At 36.7% G+C, this 18,045-nt stretch overlaps 1 protein-coding gene across 1 annotated transcript; it reads right to left on the reverse strand.

Annotated features, from left to right (window-relative positions):
* Window positions 1–640: 640 nt before the first annotated feature.
* Window positions 641–17,857, reverse strand: LOC306881874 (protein FAM163A-like). The gene is made up of 4 exons (XM_079436211.1): window positions 17,240–17,857; window positions 5,711–5,812; window positions 3,614–3,728; window positions 641–2,379 (listed from the first exon to the last, which is right to left on the reverse strand). The coding sequence occupies exons 3-4, from the start codon at window positions 3,704–3,706 to the stop codon at window positions 2,020–2,022; spliced, it is 453 nt and encodes a 150-aa protein (XP_079292337.1). The 5' UTR covers window positions 3,707–3,728; window positions 5,711–5,812; window positions 17,240–17,857; the 3' UTR covers window positions 641–2,019.
* Between the last annotated feature and the right edge of the window lie 188 nt (window positions 17,858–18,045).

Below are 18,045 nucleotides of genomic sequence, written 5' to 3' on the forward strand. Positions count from 1 at the left end.
CAAAAGCACTAAGCAGAAAAGCTGTTAGACACTTAAGACTGGAGTAATTGCTGTAGAAAATTCAGCTTTACCATCATAGGTATGCTATAAATTACTTTAAAAAAATCAAAATAAATAAAAAACACTTTATACTTTATAAATATTTATTTAATAAATAATAATAATAAAAATGAGCAAATAAAAGCAGACTTGGTGAAACAAAGACTTCAAGCTTAACTTCATAAAAAAATACTGACCCCATTTTTTTTATACTAACAAATATTGGTTTTTAAATACAAAATCCCTTTAAATGTTTTTGCTATGAATTCTGTCTTCTAAGCTAGAATAACAATATCATATTTTGCTATAGCTGTTGAGTAAATAAGTGAACGCAAACGGCACATTGGCATTCACATATTAGTTAACTAGTACTTATTAAACATACGAAAAACATATATATGACCCTATGATGTGCTATTGTTCAGTAAACTGGGGAGTAAAAGTGAACATTTTCAATATTTTTTTAAATTGTGACAACCAGTCTTTTTATGGTTTTACTTAATCCACTAAGTGCCAAAGCATCTCCATGAATAAGAATATAGAAGAATATTGGCAGTCAGCTTTTAGATACAGATAGATATAGACTTGACAGGAAACATTTCAATCATTGAAATAATTTGATCTTTATGTACATGTATTTGTATAGATGTGAAATGGCTTTTATTACTCTGATCACAATTGACCAATTTTATAAAAGTCTACAGACATTTATAAATGCTTCATTTATATTCAAAAGCATTCTGTGAAATATGTGGACAATAGACTGCTCTTTTTTTCCTCAGTATTTTAAACCGTAGACTGATATACATCCATATTTTTTCCCATTTTTGCCAAAAAGTATTCACATGTAAAATAGAAGTGCCATCCTGTGATTTGTAATGTGATCCAGTTACTAACAAAGAGTGCTTCAGAGAGAGTGAACACAGACATCAGAATGCACAATTCATAAACCAATGGCTACTGAAACACGTGTGTGAGAAAATATAATAATTTACATAAACACATTTGCAAAGACAAGGAAACTATTGTTCCTATAAGTATCATTTCCACTACCATAATATCATACAAACAGGGACAAGATAATGAAATATTTTCAATATTTTCCAGTCATTTTCTCTCAATGCCTCAGAAGATTTTTGAAAATGCTGCATATAAATTTGAAAATTATAATTATGCCATTGGAGATTTCTGCAATGCTACTTTGAAAAGCTCTTAATTTATGTAATGGATATGGACAAAAAAAAGTGACCAACCTCAGTATTATCTGATAACTCAACAACTGTCAACACTCTGTGCCATTGTGAATTTTTGTTAATGTGACACATATATTCAAATATGAACTGTATACCAATATAATCATCATCAGTAATTCATTTAACATTTTCCCAACAGTTCAACACACATGAAGACAATCACATTTTGGTTAATTTCTCATCCTAAAATAAAGTTTTTCAAAGACAAAGGTTCAGTATATCAGGGGATATTTAGATAAAGCTGAATGTCATGCTCTTTTCAACAAAGATACTTTTTTTTAAAGCTATTAAAAATTTGTGTGCAATGTATGCCTTTTATGTCATGATAAACAACAAAATACTTGAGATGAGCCTAAAAAGCTTCCTTGGGCTGCTCCATTTCGATTTTGTAACTATAATATATGCTTTATCTGACTTTTCCAGATAAATAAAATACCCTATTTGCATTTAACCTTTAAACTTACATTAAAAAGGCCAAAAACTCCACAAACACTTCATGTCATATAACACATGGCCCTCAAAGCACAGAAGAGAGGGATGTGTGAGAAGAAGAACAGCAGGTAAAACAAACAATGGAAGACTAAAGATGGCCTTAGACCTGTGTGGAAGAATAACATGGCATCCCATAGGTCTTTTTAACTCTTGGCGCATGGAGATGCAACTGCCCCAGTTGCTCTGGTCCACAGAGGCGGCTCTGTCCCTGGGTCCATCTCCGGGTCTGTGAGGGTCAGACATCAGTGCTGATGGCTCGTGTATTGGTGTAAAAGTCTGGCGTACTGCGATGGCTCAGCACGGGGCCGTACATTGCGGCCAGACCAAGGGCAGTGGCTCCATGGTTCTCGTAGTGAGTGGGCATGTAGGACAGGCGTTCGCCGCCATTCCGCATCTCATCTGTGCCACGGAGGTAGTAGGGTGAGCAAGTCGGGCAGTAGCTGTGAGGTGGAGCAGGGTCGTAGGGCAGCGAGAGAGGTGTGACGGCCGCCCCGTCCACTCCCGGAGCACTGCATGCGTTGCAGGCGAACTGTGGCTGAGGCTCTCCGACCGAGCCCGCCTCCCCTTCTGACTCATTCCTCTTACAGCAGTAATACTAGGATGGAGGGACGGTTTGAGATACAGAGGAAACTAGATTAGACACTGGACCTTCAATGCAGATCATCCTCAAATTGTTGAGTAACACGCAGAACTTTTTTTGGGCATGGAATGATTCTGCCATGGATTTGAGTTATTTAAATAATAGAGCTGTTCAGTCATGAGGTCATTTTTAGGTCAACAAGTAGCTAAGGGTGAACTGTGCTTAGTGAAAAATAAATATACTAAAATGCATGCTAAGTATACTACAAACACATTTACATATTTACAGTATATGCTTAATAAAAATACCCTGCAATTGTATTTTTAGTATACTGAACTGGTATACTAATTTTGTAACAAATTGTTTACTTAATGCACTTTGATTATGCGGAAGTAGTGCTGAAGTCCTACTAAAGGTATACTTAAGTATATTTTATTGTTCTAAAGTGGAACTATTGCAAGTATACTTCAGGTACACTTAAAATATCTTGCATTTAAAGACCGATATTATTCAAAGATCATACAATCCTCATCAATAGTGACATTAAAACACTTTTTAGATTTAATATTAAGAAATGTGCATTGTGCACAAGTAGTACTCAAAATAAAGTTTAATTATAATTTTAATATCTGCAAGTCTCAAGCGATATGTCCGTAAATATGTTAATAGATTTGAACTATACTTAGTATGAAATAAATAAAAGAATAGCTATTTTTAATTATGAATAAAATAGGGTCTATGGTTAGCACTACTTTTATATGTAATGTCAAGTCAAATCATAAGTGTGAATTTTGAAAACATTTTGGTAATCATCACAGATATTTAATTTAAAATCTGAAATCCCATTAGAAATTAGAAATGACAATTTCAGGTCATTCACGCAGATCACGTTTTTGAATTTGAATTTTGAAGTTTTTCTATTGTTTTCAGTGTAAACATGCACAATACATACAAATGTGATCATAACTGTATCTAAAAACATGGTGCGCAAGTTAAACTTTAAAAAACACATCTTGAGATTTGCATTTTGTTTCCTATTCATCAGCCCTGCGTCTTGTGTTTTTAAACTCAAAAACCTGTTCTGTGTGAATGGCTCCTAATTCCACATTCAGGAATTTTCTTTGAGATTTTAGAATAGTGATTCTTTATAATCAGTAAATAAGGTCTCTAGACCTTCAGCATTAACGCAAAACATGTTCTGTGTGAATGGCTCCTTAACCCTGCAATGAAATGTAAATGCAATGCTCACCTGGAGTCTACAGTAACAAAGCACTGCAATGATAGACAGGAGTATCACTGTTGCGAGAATTCCTCCAGTTATGACAACAGTTCCAGCTGTCATCCGACCAGATCTCCATCAAACCCTGAGAAAAATAGAGGGAGTCAATTGTCTCACTGAAACTTCATTTCCATATGTAAAAACAGACAGATACTGATGAAAACACTTAAACATTTAAAGGATCCCCAGCATAGCACAAACAGCTGGATTACAGTATCTCACAGACGTGAGCACACCCCTCACATTTTTGTAAATATTTTCATGTGACAACACTGAAAAAATGACACTTTGCTACAATGTAAAGTAGTGAGTGTACAGCTTGTATAACAGTGTAAATTTGCTGTCCCCTCAAAATAACTCAACACATAGCCATTAATGTCTAAACCGCTGACCACAAAAGTGAGTACACCCCTAAGTGAAAATGTCCAAATTGGGCCCAATTAGCCATTTTCTCTCCCCGGTGTCATGTGACTCGTTAGTGTTACAAGGTCTCAGGTGTGAATGGGGAGCAGGTGTGTTAAATTTGGTGTTATCGCTCTCACTCTCTCATACTGGTCACTGGAAGTTCAACATGGCACCTCATAGCAAAGAACTCTGAGGATCTGAAAAAAATAATTGTTGCTCTACATAAAGATGGCGTAGGCTATAAGAAGATTGCCAAGATCCTGAAACTGAGCTGCAGCACGGTGGCCAAGACCATACAGCGGTTCAATAAGACAGGTTCCACTCAGAACAGGCCTCGCCATGGTCGACCAAAGAAGTTGAGTGCACGTGCTCAGCATCATATCCAGAGGTTGCGTTTGGGAAATAGATGTATAAGTGCTGCCAGTATTGCTGCAGAGGTTGAAGGGGTGGGGGGTCAGCCTGTCAGTGCTCAGACCATAAATTGGTCTGCATGGCTGTCGTCCCAGAAGGAAGACTCTTCTAAAGATGCTGCACAAGAAAACCCGCAAACAGTTTGCTGAAGACAAGCAGACTAAGGACATGGATTACTGGAACCATGTCCTGTGGTCTGATGAGACCAAGATAAACTTATTTGGTTCAGATGGTGTCAAGCGTGTGTGGCGGAAAACCGGGTGAGGAGTACAAAGACAAGTGTGTCTTGCCTACAGTCAAGCATGGTGGTGGGAGTGTCATAGTCTGGGGCTGCATGAGTGCTGCAGGCACTGGGAAGCTACAGTTCATTGAGGGAACCATGAACACCAACATGTACTGTGACACACTGAAGCAGAGACTGGGCCGCAGGGCAGTATTCCAACATGATAACAACCCCAAACACACCTCCAAGATGACCACTGCCTTGCTAAAGAAGCTGAGGGTAAAGATGATGGACTGGCCAAGCATGTCTCCAGACCTAAACCCTATTGAACATCTGTGGGGCATCCTCAAACGGAAGGCGGAGGAGCGCAATGTCTCTGTTGTCATGGAGGTGTGGAAGAGGACTCCAGTGGCAACCTGTGAAGCTCTGGTGAACTGAGGGTTAAGGCAGTGCTGGAAAATAATGGTGGCCACACAAAATATTGACACTTTGGGCCCAATTTGGACATTTTCACTTAGGGGTGTACTCACTTTTGTGGTCAGCGGTTTAGACATTAATGGCTGTGTGTTTACGCTGTTATACAAGCTGTACACTCACTACTTTACATTGTAGCAAAGTGTCATTTCTTCAGTGTTGTCACATGAAAAGATATAATAAAATATTTACAAAAATGTAAGGGGTGTACTCACTTCTGTGAGATACTGTATATGTGACCCTGGATATGTGACCAAGTGACCCTGTATATGTCACCAAGAACTTGTCCAAATGAAGTTCTTGGCAATGCATATTACTAATCAAAAATTAAGCTTTGATATATTTACAGTAGGAAATTGATAAAATATCTTCATGGAACATGATCTTTACTTAGTGTCCTAATGATTTTTGGCATAAAAGAAAAATCTATAATTTTGACCCATACAGTGTATTTTTGGCTATTGCGACAAATATACCCGTGCTCCTTAAGACTGGTTTTGTGGTCCAAGGTCACATGTGTTAAAGCTTGTGGATAGATCGTGCTCAGCACTTACATTAGAAGAGAGCAGAGAGGACGACAGGCCATAGAGAGTCTGAACTGCTGCTTCTCCTGACACACGGCTCATGGGTTGCAGACACTGTCAACTGTACAGTTTCTGGATATTACAGAAGCAGTAAAACATGTGATGTGAATGATAGATTTTTTTAAGAACTTCTGTTTTGGCAATAGTATAACAGCCACAATAACCAATCCGTCCAGAAGGAGGCAGTACAATATAAGATATGCATATATTACCACAGCACAGTATACTTGTATGGCATCACAGAGATACACAGTACATTTTTAACATTTATTCACATTACAGAGTAATGTGTTAATGGGATTTTGACATCTACAAAGATTGTAAGCATACATTAAGTTTGGAGACATTTCACAGTCTCATAATTACACAGTCTCATAAACAAAGATCATAATTCAAGGCCATAAATATGTAATCAAGGATCATGTAATAGAAGCCACTGGCAGGAAATGGTGGGATAGAGACAGCAAACATGGTGGAAAACAAAAACAAAAAAACTGAATAGAATATTATCCTGACTTTTTGGTTCAAAGCCTGACATAAAATACTATAAACTTAAAAGCAGCATTACTATAGAGGACTTAAAATACAATAGAATCTAATGAACTAATAAAATAATTAATGTCCCCTTATACAGAACCCAGACTCATCTGGTTCAAAATCAGCGATGTTATCCCAACCAACACAAGTCCTCTTCCTGTCCATTTTCTCAGAGTAAAAGCACTAAATTATATACAGGAATGGTGGAATGCTAATGCTGTTAAAAGCAATGTGCCATCTATTCTCCCTGGAATGTGGCCAAGCAGTGTGTTCCTGTCCCCTGTGCTGCTCGCCAGCAATTAAATGCCAAGAAAGTACGGATGTAGGATCTTTTGGTGGGCTGCTGGAGGTCAAACCTCTCTGTCATCAACACTGACAGCAATGGACCACTGACAGACATGTTTGGACAATTACATGCAGCTGATAGGCTAGACAAGGTCACTGTGAGTACATTGAGAACCCTTTCAATAACAAAGACGGGTGGGAATTGGAGAATGTTTGTGTTTATCCAAGTATTTTCTTGTGCTAATTTGTGGCGATACTGAACTGTGAAATTTAATATCAAAGTAATGGCATTTCTGCACACAATACCAAAATCCAAAGTCTGCTCACTTGGTGATAATCTTGGCAACACCCCAATGCAGCTATTTTCTGTAATCTACTAGAACAAGGAAAGGACAAAATGAAAAACAAAGGCAGCCAAGCTAATGTAATGTATGAAATAAATAAATAAATCAATAGACACAAAATGGACTAGCAGCTACTCAACAAAACAGTTTGAGATTTAAATGATCTTAGTTTTATTCATATATTATCTTAAAGCAACTGCAAAAAGATAAACACTGCAACGTATGAAAATAATGTCCTTTGTTATTTTCAATTCAAACAATAAATATGCGAGATGCAGCTAACCGTGTTTTCTGCATTGTACACTAAAGCCAAAAAAGGAGAATCATTAAATTGAGCTATGCATTAAATTGGTCCTCAAGTACCTGGAGAGATTTTTTGTAAATGGATGTCAATTATTCACAGTGAAAAGTAAAAGACACCATGGGTGCAGTGAACACTGTTAATAGAACTACCATACCATTCATTTGGCAGATTGCATTTCAGTGTTTTTGAGTTTAGCTCAGACTCACAAGCTGATGACAGCTTCCCCATCCCACAAAAATGTTTGAGAGATTGTTTGTTGTATGTTTTCCTTTGTTTATTCATGAAACGTGCATAATATGAGATGAGCATCCCATATATACACTCTTAAAAATAAAGGTGCTTCAAAAGGTTCTTCAAGCAATGCCATAGAAGAACCATTTTGCTGTTCTGACAGATATGTGCTGAAAAAGGAAGTGTGACCCGGCGCAGGCCTTGTCAGCATGCTCGTTTATCACCTGGCTCACTCTATTACACCAATGAGTCTGCAGATCAATAGACAGATGCTGGTATATCTCCGTTGCCATGGGACCTAGGGCTGCTGACCCACTTCTCCCCAAATACCCCAACACCCCTCACCTTCGTCCATTTTCTCACTCCTTTCCTTTTACTCCCTTTCCTCCTTCATTTCTAGTTACCACTATATTTCAGTCCATCACCAGCACACGTCAGCCATCTTCACAAAGCAGCAAAGAAGCCACATCTGAAGCTGCACATATACTATGACAATGTGTTTTGGTATTGCAAAAATTATGTTTTGTATTTTAATATATTTTTAAATATAATTTATTCTTGTGATGATACAAACTGAATTATCAGCGTCACATGAAATCATCAGAAATCATTCTGATGACCAAAAATGCTGATTTGGTCCTCAAGAATCATCTCTTATTATTATCAATGTTGAAAAAATTGTGCTTGTTAATATTTTTTGATAGATTCAGGATTCTTTGATGAACAGAAAGTTCAAAGCATTATTTGAAATATTTTTTTGTCCCTTACTGAATAAAAGTATTTATTTGAAAGGGCACCTATTATGATCTTTTTTACAAGATGCAGGCCTAATATAAGTCCTAGAATGTGTCTGTGAAGCTTCAGCTCAAAATGCCCCACAGATCATCTATTATAATATTTTGAAAATGCCTATTTTGAATGGAAGCAGGAAACAGGCTCTTTTCGAGCATGTAGCTGCTGCTCCCCGCGTATCTGTGTATTAAGTGACGGCAGCGTAATATACAATACCTATACTGCTGTCTCCGCTGTTTATATGACCCAAACAAAATAAAAACAGAAAATCACTCACTGCTCTGAACTGAATAACTTCTATACATGTAATAGAAAGATATTTCTTACTTTAATGCTGCTTAAATGCTCTCATATGAAGATAAACACAGCGCATTGTGTGCGGCTTACTCAGGGCAAGGTCTCTGCAGTCTGTGAAGTCACATTTTATGGATTCTGCGATTCTGCGTTCTGAGACGCTGTTTATGATTATGGGGATTAAAAAAAAGGAGCGGGTGGATTATTATAATTTTTTTGGGGGTGTTTTTGCCTTTTATTATGATACAACAGTGGAAAGCAGACAGGAAGTGACATGGGAGAGAGAGAGTGGGGCAGGATCGGGAAAGGTCCTCGAGCCGGGATTCTAACTCGAGACACCCATAGTGCAACAGCACTATATGTCGGTGCACTTGCCCACTAGGCTGGTGGCACCGACAAGAGCAGGTGGATTTTTATCATTATAGGGTGGTTGTGTACACATACTGCCAACACACATTTATGTTCAAACAACATGTAAAAATTAATTTAGCATAATAGGTGCCCTTTAAACTAAATCTTACTTACTCAAACAATTAAGATATAATATAATATTAAAACAATATAATATAACAGCTAAAGAACTGCTCACCACGTGCTCACTTCCTCCCACCTGCTCAGTTTTCTTGTCTAATTTCTCTTTTTCTCTCCTTGCCAAAAATAAGACTCTTTTAACTTCCTTAGCTTCCCTCCTGCTTCTTTTTAAAGGAGCACATGATGACACTTCCCCTCAGTCCTCTGGTAGAGTGTGGCGTCTGTCCTCCCTGTCTTTGCTCCAGAACAGTTATGGACTTTTTATCTGGCAGCTCTATCTGACCTCTTATCTGTCCGACCGCACGTGGCCCAATATAGCTGTGGGCTTTCCACATGTTTACAACACAAATATGTTTGCAATGTGAAAAGTACAGTCAAATCACATCAAACATGACAGAAAAACAACACTGAACTTAATTTAGTATCTAGTGTGAAGACGTCACATTAATGTCTTCAAACAGAGGCTGTCATATAACATGTTAGCAAAAGTCCTAGATGTTCAAAACTCCTCAAAGGGAAATAGGAAATGATAAAAAGCTCAAAAAAAGTAAATTGAAGTCCACCATTAACAAAAAGAACATTAATAAGATGCTAAAGATTAGCTAATACTAGAACGAAAAACTTGCTAAAAAGACCAGCTTGCAATATGAATTTCCAGACTGGTTTATGTCGTGGTAGGTTTGTTGGTAAAGCTAGTTAAGATGCCTGGTAGGACAATCAGCATTCTGTGCTGGGCACCAGCATGCAAAACATCATACAGTATGCTGGTGAGCAACTTCGGTGGTCTTTTCAGCAGCAGTGTTGTTTTCTCAGTGTAAATAACCTCATATATCACTATTTAAAGTGACAGCAAGACGGTTCATGTCACTGAGCAAGCTAAACAGAACAAAATAAATGTCCTATGGTCAAGAAAATGCTAAATATAAATGACTAGCACTGCCCCTGTTTGACAAGTTCTGACGTGTTGAACACTATGTGACTATTAAACAGCTAATTTCCCTCAACATTCTCATTTTCCTGCCTTATGATTACACCAGCTTTGCAACAAAACAAGCACAGCAGCTTGGTGCTAATAGAAAACAACTTGCAAAGAGCTGAGATTGCACTCTCTATGGACAGCCCTAAGGGCCATTACTGGAACAGTCCGAGCTTTCATTTAATCTAATTGCAGTTCTAGCCTTTATAACATACACTTAAACCACTGGGTATAATAAGAAAAGAAAAAGAGACAGAAATCCCATTCAGCGTCAATTTTCTCATAATCTTTCTTCGTTGTGGAGAATTCTCCAACAGTGGGCTACTTTCTTAAAGGATTTAGAGAGATCATGTTCAGTTTCTCTTTGGGAGCTGAAAGTAGAATTGAATTAAAAGTCAGAGGTTTTATTTTAATGCATTTTTGTTATCACAGGTCACTGTGGTGTTTTTCTTTCTTTTTTTAAAACTGTGGATTGATCTCATACGTTTAGACCAGAGCAGGAAATAAATGAATCATAATTTTATATCATTGTGAGATACAACTTTCATTAACATGCCATAACTGGTTCTGTCTGTCAAATAAATGAACATTCCGTCATCATTTACTCACCCTCATGTCATTTGAACCCTGTATGACTTTTACAAATAAATAAATATTGGACCCCACTGATTTTCATTGCATGGATGAAAAATCACTGAGACATTTTTCAAAATATCTTCCCTTATATTCCACTGTAGAAAGTCATAGAGGTTTCAAATGACATGAGGGGAGAAAATAGGAAGAAAATGTTTGTATTTTTGAGTGAACTATCCCTTTAATACCAGATTGCTCTGGGAATACTGTCTTGTAAGTTGTTCTGGATAAGTGACAGTTAATAATATCAAGTAACTCACTGACAGTTGTAAGAAGCACCAAACATGCATATATTAAACACTCCCTGATGTATAGAAGCACTCAGATCAGCTCAATGGGCTCTGACACAGTCAATGAGAGATTTTTAAGGAACTATTTAAAGGAATGACTTGTATCATATCAAATCCCATGTCTCTGGTGACAGTGAGAGTTTTGGAGATGGTTGACTTAGAAACTGATGACCAGAGAGAGCTTGCTAAATTCCTTGTTCTCAGGCCACCTTCATTTTACTTTCATTTCACCATCATCAACTCTAAAAAACACAACATTTTAGAGTTTTTCATAATGAAATGAAACCTCAAATGCTCAGATGAAACCTCCAAACCTATATTGTTGCAGCTTTAGTTTAGCCTCTCTCTCCAGCTGGGCCTGTTTATGCCAGTGGGTCTCTGTTGCCTGATTTATGGATGGCCAGCATGCACATCCCGCCCCAAGGACAAATCAAGAGACAGCTTCAGATGTCAGGCTATAAAGCAGCTGCTGACCGGGTTCTTATTCAGCAATTGCTGCTACCCCACTTAATTCACTGGCGTTTATTTAAAGCACAAAGAGAGAAGATCAAAAATTGGGGGATGATTTAAAAAAATATATTTATTGATGGACATGAGGCTCATGGTTTAGGGGGACAGACAATCTGTGCACAAATGCTAGAGTTAAAAATACTAAAAGACTCTAAACTAAAACTTTAATAATAGAATAAAAATAAACTTATTTTATATTATATTTATATATACTTTATATATATATATATATATATATATATATATATATATGATTTCTTTCTATGTGACCCTGGACCATGAAATCAGTTATAAGGGTCAATTTTTTGAATTTGAGATTTACAGTATACAGGTGCATCTAAAAAAATTAGAGTATCGTGAAAAAGTAAAACATTTTTGGTAACTTACTTCAAAAAGTGAACTTTCATATTTTCTAGATTCATTACATGTAAAGTAAAACATTTCAAAAGTTTTTTGTTTTAATTTTGATGATTAGAGTTTACAGCTCATGAAAGTCAAAAATCCAGTATCTCAAAATATTAGAATATTTACATTTGAGTTTCAATGAATGACCATCCCTACAGTATAAATTCAGGGTATCTCTTGTTCTTTGAAACCACAATAATGGAGAAGACTGCTGACTTGGCAGTGGTCCAGAAGACAATCATTGACACCCTCCACACAGAGGGTAAGTGACAGGGGGTCATTACTGAAAGGAGTGGCAGTTCACAGAGTGCTGTATCAAAGCATATTAAATGCATGAGAATACTGTCAAGCAAAGCTGATTTAAACACTTGGGAGAGCTTCACAAGGAGTGGACTGAAGCTGGAGTCAGTGCATCAAGAGTCACCACGCTCAGATGTCTTCAGTAAAAGGGCTACACTTCTGAAACAGAAACAATGTCAGAAGCATCTTACCTGGGCTAAAGAGAGAACTGGACTGTTGCTCAGTGGTCCAAAGTCCTCTTTTCAGATAAAAGTAAATTTTGCATTTCATTTGGAAATCAAGGTCTGGAGTCTGGAGGAAGACTGGAGAGACACAGAATCAAAGCTGCTTGAAGTCCAGTGTGAAGTTTCTGAAGTCAGTGATGATTTGGGGTGTCTCAGGCTGATCGCTTCCATGCCACACCTCACTGAGGCTGGATTTTGTGCTAAAGGAGCCCCGACCAAATATTGAGTGCAGAAATGAAAATACTTTAAAGAACTTGATTTAAACTTGAAAAAAAGGAAGAGACTTTAAAGAAGAGATTGATCTTAGGAAATATTCAAATATTTTGAGATACTGGATTTTTTGACTTTCATGAGCTGTAAGCTCTAATTATCAAAATTAAAACAAAAAAACTTTTGAAATGTTTTACTTTACATGTAATGAATATATATATATATATATATATATATATATATATATATATATATATATAGAACATATGAAAGTTTCACTTTTTGAAATAAGTTACCAAAAAAAAAGAACTTTTTCACAGTATTCTAATTTTTTGACAGTCGTGCCCTAATGGATAGAGAGTTGGACTTGTAACCTGAAGGTCGTGGGTTCGAGTCTCAGGTTCGGCAGAGATTGTAGGTGAGGGAGTGAATAACCAACACTCTCTCCACCCTCAATACCACGACTGAGGTGAGACCCTTGAGCAAGGCACCGAACCCCCAACTGCTCCCCGGGCGCCACAGCATTGGCTGCCCACTGCTCCGGGTGTATGTTCACTACTGTGTACACTTGGATGGGTTAAATGCAGAGCACAAATTCTGAGTATGGGTCACCATATAGCCACACACCACTTCCCTTTCCTCTTTCCTTCCCTTTTGAGATGCACCTGTATATCACCTGAAAGCTGAATAAATAAGCTTTCCATTGATGTGTGCTTTGTTAAAATAGGATAACTATTTGCAACAACAAAAAAATCTAAATATTGAGAAAAGGGCCTTTAAAGTTGTCCAAAAGAAGTCTTTTGCAATGCATATTACTAATCAAAAAAAGTTGTGATATATTTACGGTAGGAAATTTACAAAATATCTTCATGTAACATCCTAATGATTTTTGGCGTAAAAGAAAAGTTGATAATTTTGACCCATACAATGTTATGAATACTACTTTTGTGGTCCAGGGTCACATATATATATATTTGTTTTTATTCCATAAATATTTTATAAATATTTGTAATTTTCGGAGATGATAATAGCAAGACATAGTTTTAAGAAATAGTTGATTTAGCAGTATTAATACTGGCAACAAATATTTTTTTAAATCAAACTGTAAAAAAATAAATGATTATATATTGTATAAAAAAATGCATAAATATTTGCTTGAATTGCTAACATACATAAGCTTAATTGCTTGTATCATTGTAAAATGTAAACTATATTATCACCCAGCTCCAATCTGCTAAATACGACAATAAGCCATTAAGATATTAAGTTTTAAACATTAACATCATGAAAAGTGCTATACAAATAAATTTGTCCCGACTAGACAAAGCAGACAGCAATTTCAGGACAAGAAATCAGTCATGTAAAATAAATAGTAAAATAACAATAAATGCATTTTTGGCTTGTTCCCACATTTCAGTCATGACCACTGACAAAAACTCAAAACCAATCTGCAGTACATTAGGTGGCATGCTAATGGGTCAATTCAGTAGAAAGAGAACTTTTTAAATCACTGTTTACAAGTCATACAAAGTGCAAATGCCAACGCAATGAAGCATGCACATGTCCAACTCAGCAGTAAGTATTAAAGCTCTCACTTTGGATAGCTCAAGCAATACTGAGCAGATGACTCAGTGCTCTGTTCACTCATAAACACATTGTAATTTGTTTTTGATGTGTGCTACATAAGTCGGCAACAAACAGAAATCACAATGCTGAGAGGCTTCTCTTGACACAGCTTGTCGGCCTGATCTATGATGTCACTTATAACAATGCTGTGGAGAGATAGTAAGGTGAACGTCCTTCTTCATTATTAAAATGAATCTCTCCTCCGCAGCCGCGAGAGCCGGTTCTCGCTCTGTGAAATGGAGAGGCAGGAGCTCTGATCATTTTTGAATGAATCCCTTCTCCTGATATATCCACTCTTAAATAATGACATGAATATTTTGGTGAGGAAGCCTCTTACTTTGCACTTGAAATCATGGCAAGCCTGCAATTTTAAGTCGGTCCTTTTCAATTATTCAAATATCATTCCTGTAACAATATTTTTCCATCACCGGGCCATTTAGCCAGGTAGTGAAGGAAGGATTTTTCACCCCATTCTCTTCAAAAAGCACTCATCTCTGCTGTGTATGGAGAGAATATATTTATGTCGAAATCTGGGGCAGTTGCATGGATTTAAAAAAATGAACAGAGAGAAGAGGAATATCATCATTCGTTTTTCTTTGTCAAAAAGAATAAATGCAGTCCTGTCCATTTACACCATTAAGAATCTGCCAGTGGAAAACCATCTTAATTGCCATTTAATCTGAACATTAGGGGTCATATATGTCCCCTTTATTGTCTATGAAAGTTTACAGTCCTGTTAAAGGAATAGTTCACCCAAAAATGAAAATTTGCTCACCTTCAGGCCATCCAAATTATAGACGAGTTTGTTTCTTCATCGGAACAGATTTGGAGAAATTTAGCATTACAACACTTGCTTACCAATAGATCCTCTGCGGTGAATGGGTGCCGTCAGAATGAGAGTCCAAACAGCTGATAAAAACATCACAATAATCCACAAGTAATTCGCATGACTCCAGTTCATCAGTTAACATATTGTGAAAAGCTGTGTGTCTGTAATAAACAAATCCATCATTGCTTTTTACTTGAAACCATTGCTTCCAGCTAAAATACATGTCCTATATCCACAATATTGCTTTCTCCAGGGAAAAAGTAATCTTGTCTCCATCAGAAGTAAAATATGCACAAATCAAGCATTGTTTACAAGCAAAAACAGTTCTAAACAAATATATCAGTGGATGTTGATGTGAGAGAACAGAGGATTGACTTTTCACTGGAGCAAGTGTTATTATGGAATATGGACTCATATTTTGGCCAGAACTGATGGTTTGAAGTTAAACTGCCTTGATGGATTTGTTTCTTATACAAACAGCAAACTTTCTTATACTGCAGTTTTTCACTTGAATTAGATTTAAAAAAAGAAAAAAAAGAAAAAGTGATCACTCCAAATCTGTTCTGATAAAGAAACAAAAACAAACTCATGTACATCATGAATGGCCTGAAGGTAAGCAAGTTTTCATTTTTGGGTGAACTATTCCTCTAAATACTACAGTAAACAGCTAACAATCTTACACCATTTTCCCTTTTAACCATTGTATAGTAGTATTACGTCATGTTCATGTACACGTGTCATCGCTCTTTAGCTTTCAACTGCATTTCTTGCAACAGACAAGAATTGTTTCCAGAAAAGCCCTTGATGGGCTCTCCCCTGTCAAGGCGACTCGCAGTGAGGCTTTAAAAACTTCAGACTGTGTGGTTTACCATAGCTTGACTCAAACAAACATGCTCCCTCAAGCAGTACATCTGCCAAGAGCACACTGCTGGAGAGCTTGCCATGTAAATCCAGCAAAACAAACAGTTGAAAAGCAGCTCCAAACACACCAGGCCCCCTTGGCAGATAGAGCATCACTGGCCTAGAAATCATGTCTCCACTAAAACAGCATCTGTGTATGTGTCATGTCTGCTAGAAACAGACAACATATGCTTTCCCCCGTGTGGAAAACATGACTTTTTTGCCAAAAGCAACAGCTCAGCATGAAATATATGACTACTATCATGTTCAACCATCACAAAAACGTCTATCTATCTATCTATCTATCTATCTATCTATCTATCTATCTATCTATCTATCTATCTATCTATCTATCTATCTATCTATCTATCTATCATCTCTTTGATCAATCAGGCTGAATTAGCCATTATGTATAAAAACAAAGATAGATAGAAAAAAATATATAAACAATTAAATTAAATTAAATTAAATGCAATTTGAATATCTTAATCCAGGATAATTTAACTACTTTATATGAATAGAAAATATATTTATTTATTGTATAGAAATATTAAAAACTAAATAACTTAATACAGGATAGTTTAACCACTGTGTGTGTGTATATATATATATATATATATATATATATATATATATATATATGTCCCCCTGGACCACAAAACCAGTCTTAAGTCGCTGGGGTATATTTGTAGCAAAAAATACATTGTATGGGTCAAAATGATCGATTTTGTCTTTTATGCCAAAAATCACTATATTAAATAAAGATCATGTTCCATGAAGATATTTTATGAATTTCCTACAGTAAATATATCAAAACTTAATTTTTGATTAGTAATATGCATTACTAAGAACTTCATTTGGTCAACTTTAAAGGCGATTTTCTCAATATTTTGTTTTTTTTGCACGCTCAGATTCCAGATTTTCAAATAGTTGTATCTTGGCCAAATATTGTCCAATCCTAACAAACCATGCATCAATGGAAAGCTTATTTATTTAGCTTTCAGAATATGTATAAATCTCAATTTAAAAAAATGGACACTTTTTGTGGTCCAGGGTCACATTTATATAAAATAAAAAATGGTGCCAGCATCAACATATTTTTGGATTCTCCCACCTTTATAAATGTATTGTGTCCCTACTTCATGGCTGTTGCATGCATGCTTACAACTATATGTGTGTATGATTTTTTAATTCATGCAAACAAAGAGCATGCACCAAGATCCATAACCTGACACATTTACACATTTATCTACTCATATAGAAGGGTATTTTAGTTACCTTAAAACCTGTTTCTCCTCCTCCCAGAGTGTTTGTAATGGAGCGTGCAGTGTATTATTCCCAATGACTGATGCTTGTGTCAGTAGTGAACACTACTGTATCTGTTCATCTGTGAAAGGCTCGTCTGAGGCTTTGCTTCGTTAGCAGAAATGCAGCGTCCACTGCACAGCGAGCTTTTATTATCTAACTGAACGGATGGCTGTCACATCATCATTTGTTGCGGCTGTAATTCCGTAGTATCCCCGCGAACAGCCGCGTGTATGCTGTGAGAGACAATATAACACATCCGAGCTCGCAAATGAATGAGTGACATTACCCAGATTGCGAATCAGAGACCGGTATGTAGTGTGCAGGCTGAAGAGCGCCGACGGTCCCTCAGGAGGATGCAACAGCCTGCGAGGAGATGATGCTGCACGCGCGGAAAGGGTCAGGACATGAACCCACACCTTTACAGACGTTAAAGGAGAGCAAAGCGACAGCCTATGAGGGTGAGTCATGTTTCACATGACCACCGTCCACAGAATAGAGAAAGAAAAGTGACAGCGTTCACATCACACTTGGCTTTATCTTTTAGAAACGCGCGTGCGAGTGTATAATAGTCATACAATTGGGAAGCTTGAATGAAATCATAATTTAAAAGGATCGATCGATAACATAAAAGTAAAATAGACTGCAAAACATTTGGTTGGTGGCAACTTTTTAGAACACCTAAAATAACTATATATAAAAACAACAATAATTAATTATATAATAATATATCCAAGCCAAATTAACCACTTTATATAAATGATGTATTAAGAAGCAGT

Source organism: Barbus barbus (assembly GCF_936440315.1).
Source record: "Barbus barbus genome assembly, chromosome: 15".
NCBI classification, from domain to species: Eukaryota; Metazoa; Chordata; class Actinopteri; order Cypriniformes; family Cyprinidae; genus Barbus; species Barbus barbus.

What these genes read in the sequence shown, in the direction of transcription:
- LOC306881874 (XM_079436211.1), bottom strand. Translation starts at nt 3,706, where the DNA reads ATGACAGCTGGAACTGTTGTCATAACTGGAGGAATTCTCGCAACAGTG. An exon ending in TTTGTTACTGTAGACTCCAG is followed by an intron (nt 2,380 to 3,613) that starts GTGAGCATTGCA and finishes CCTCCATCCTAG; the next exon opens with TATTACTGCTGTAAGAGGAA.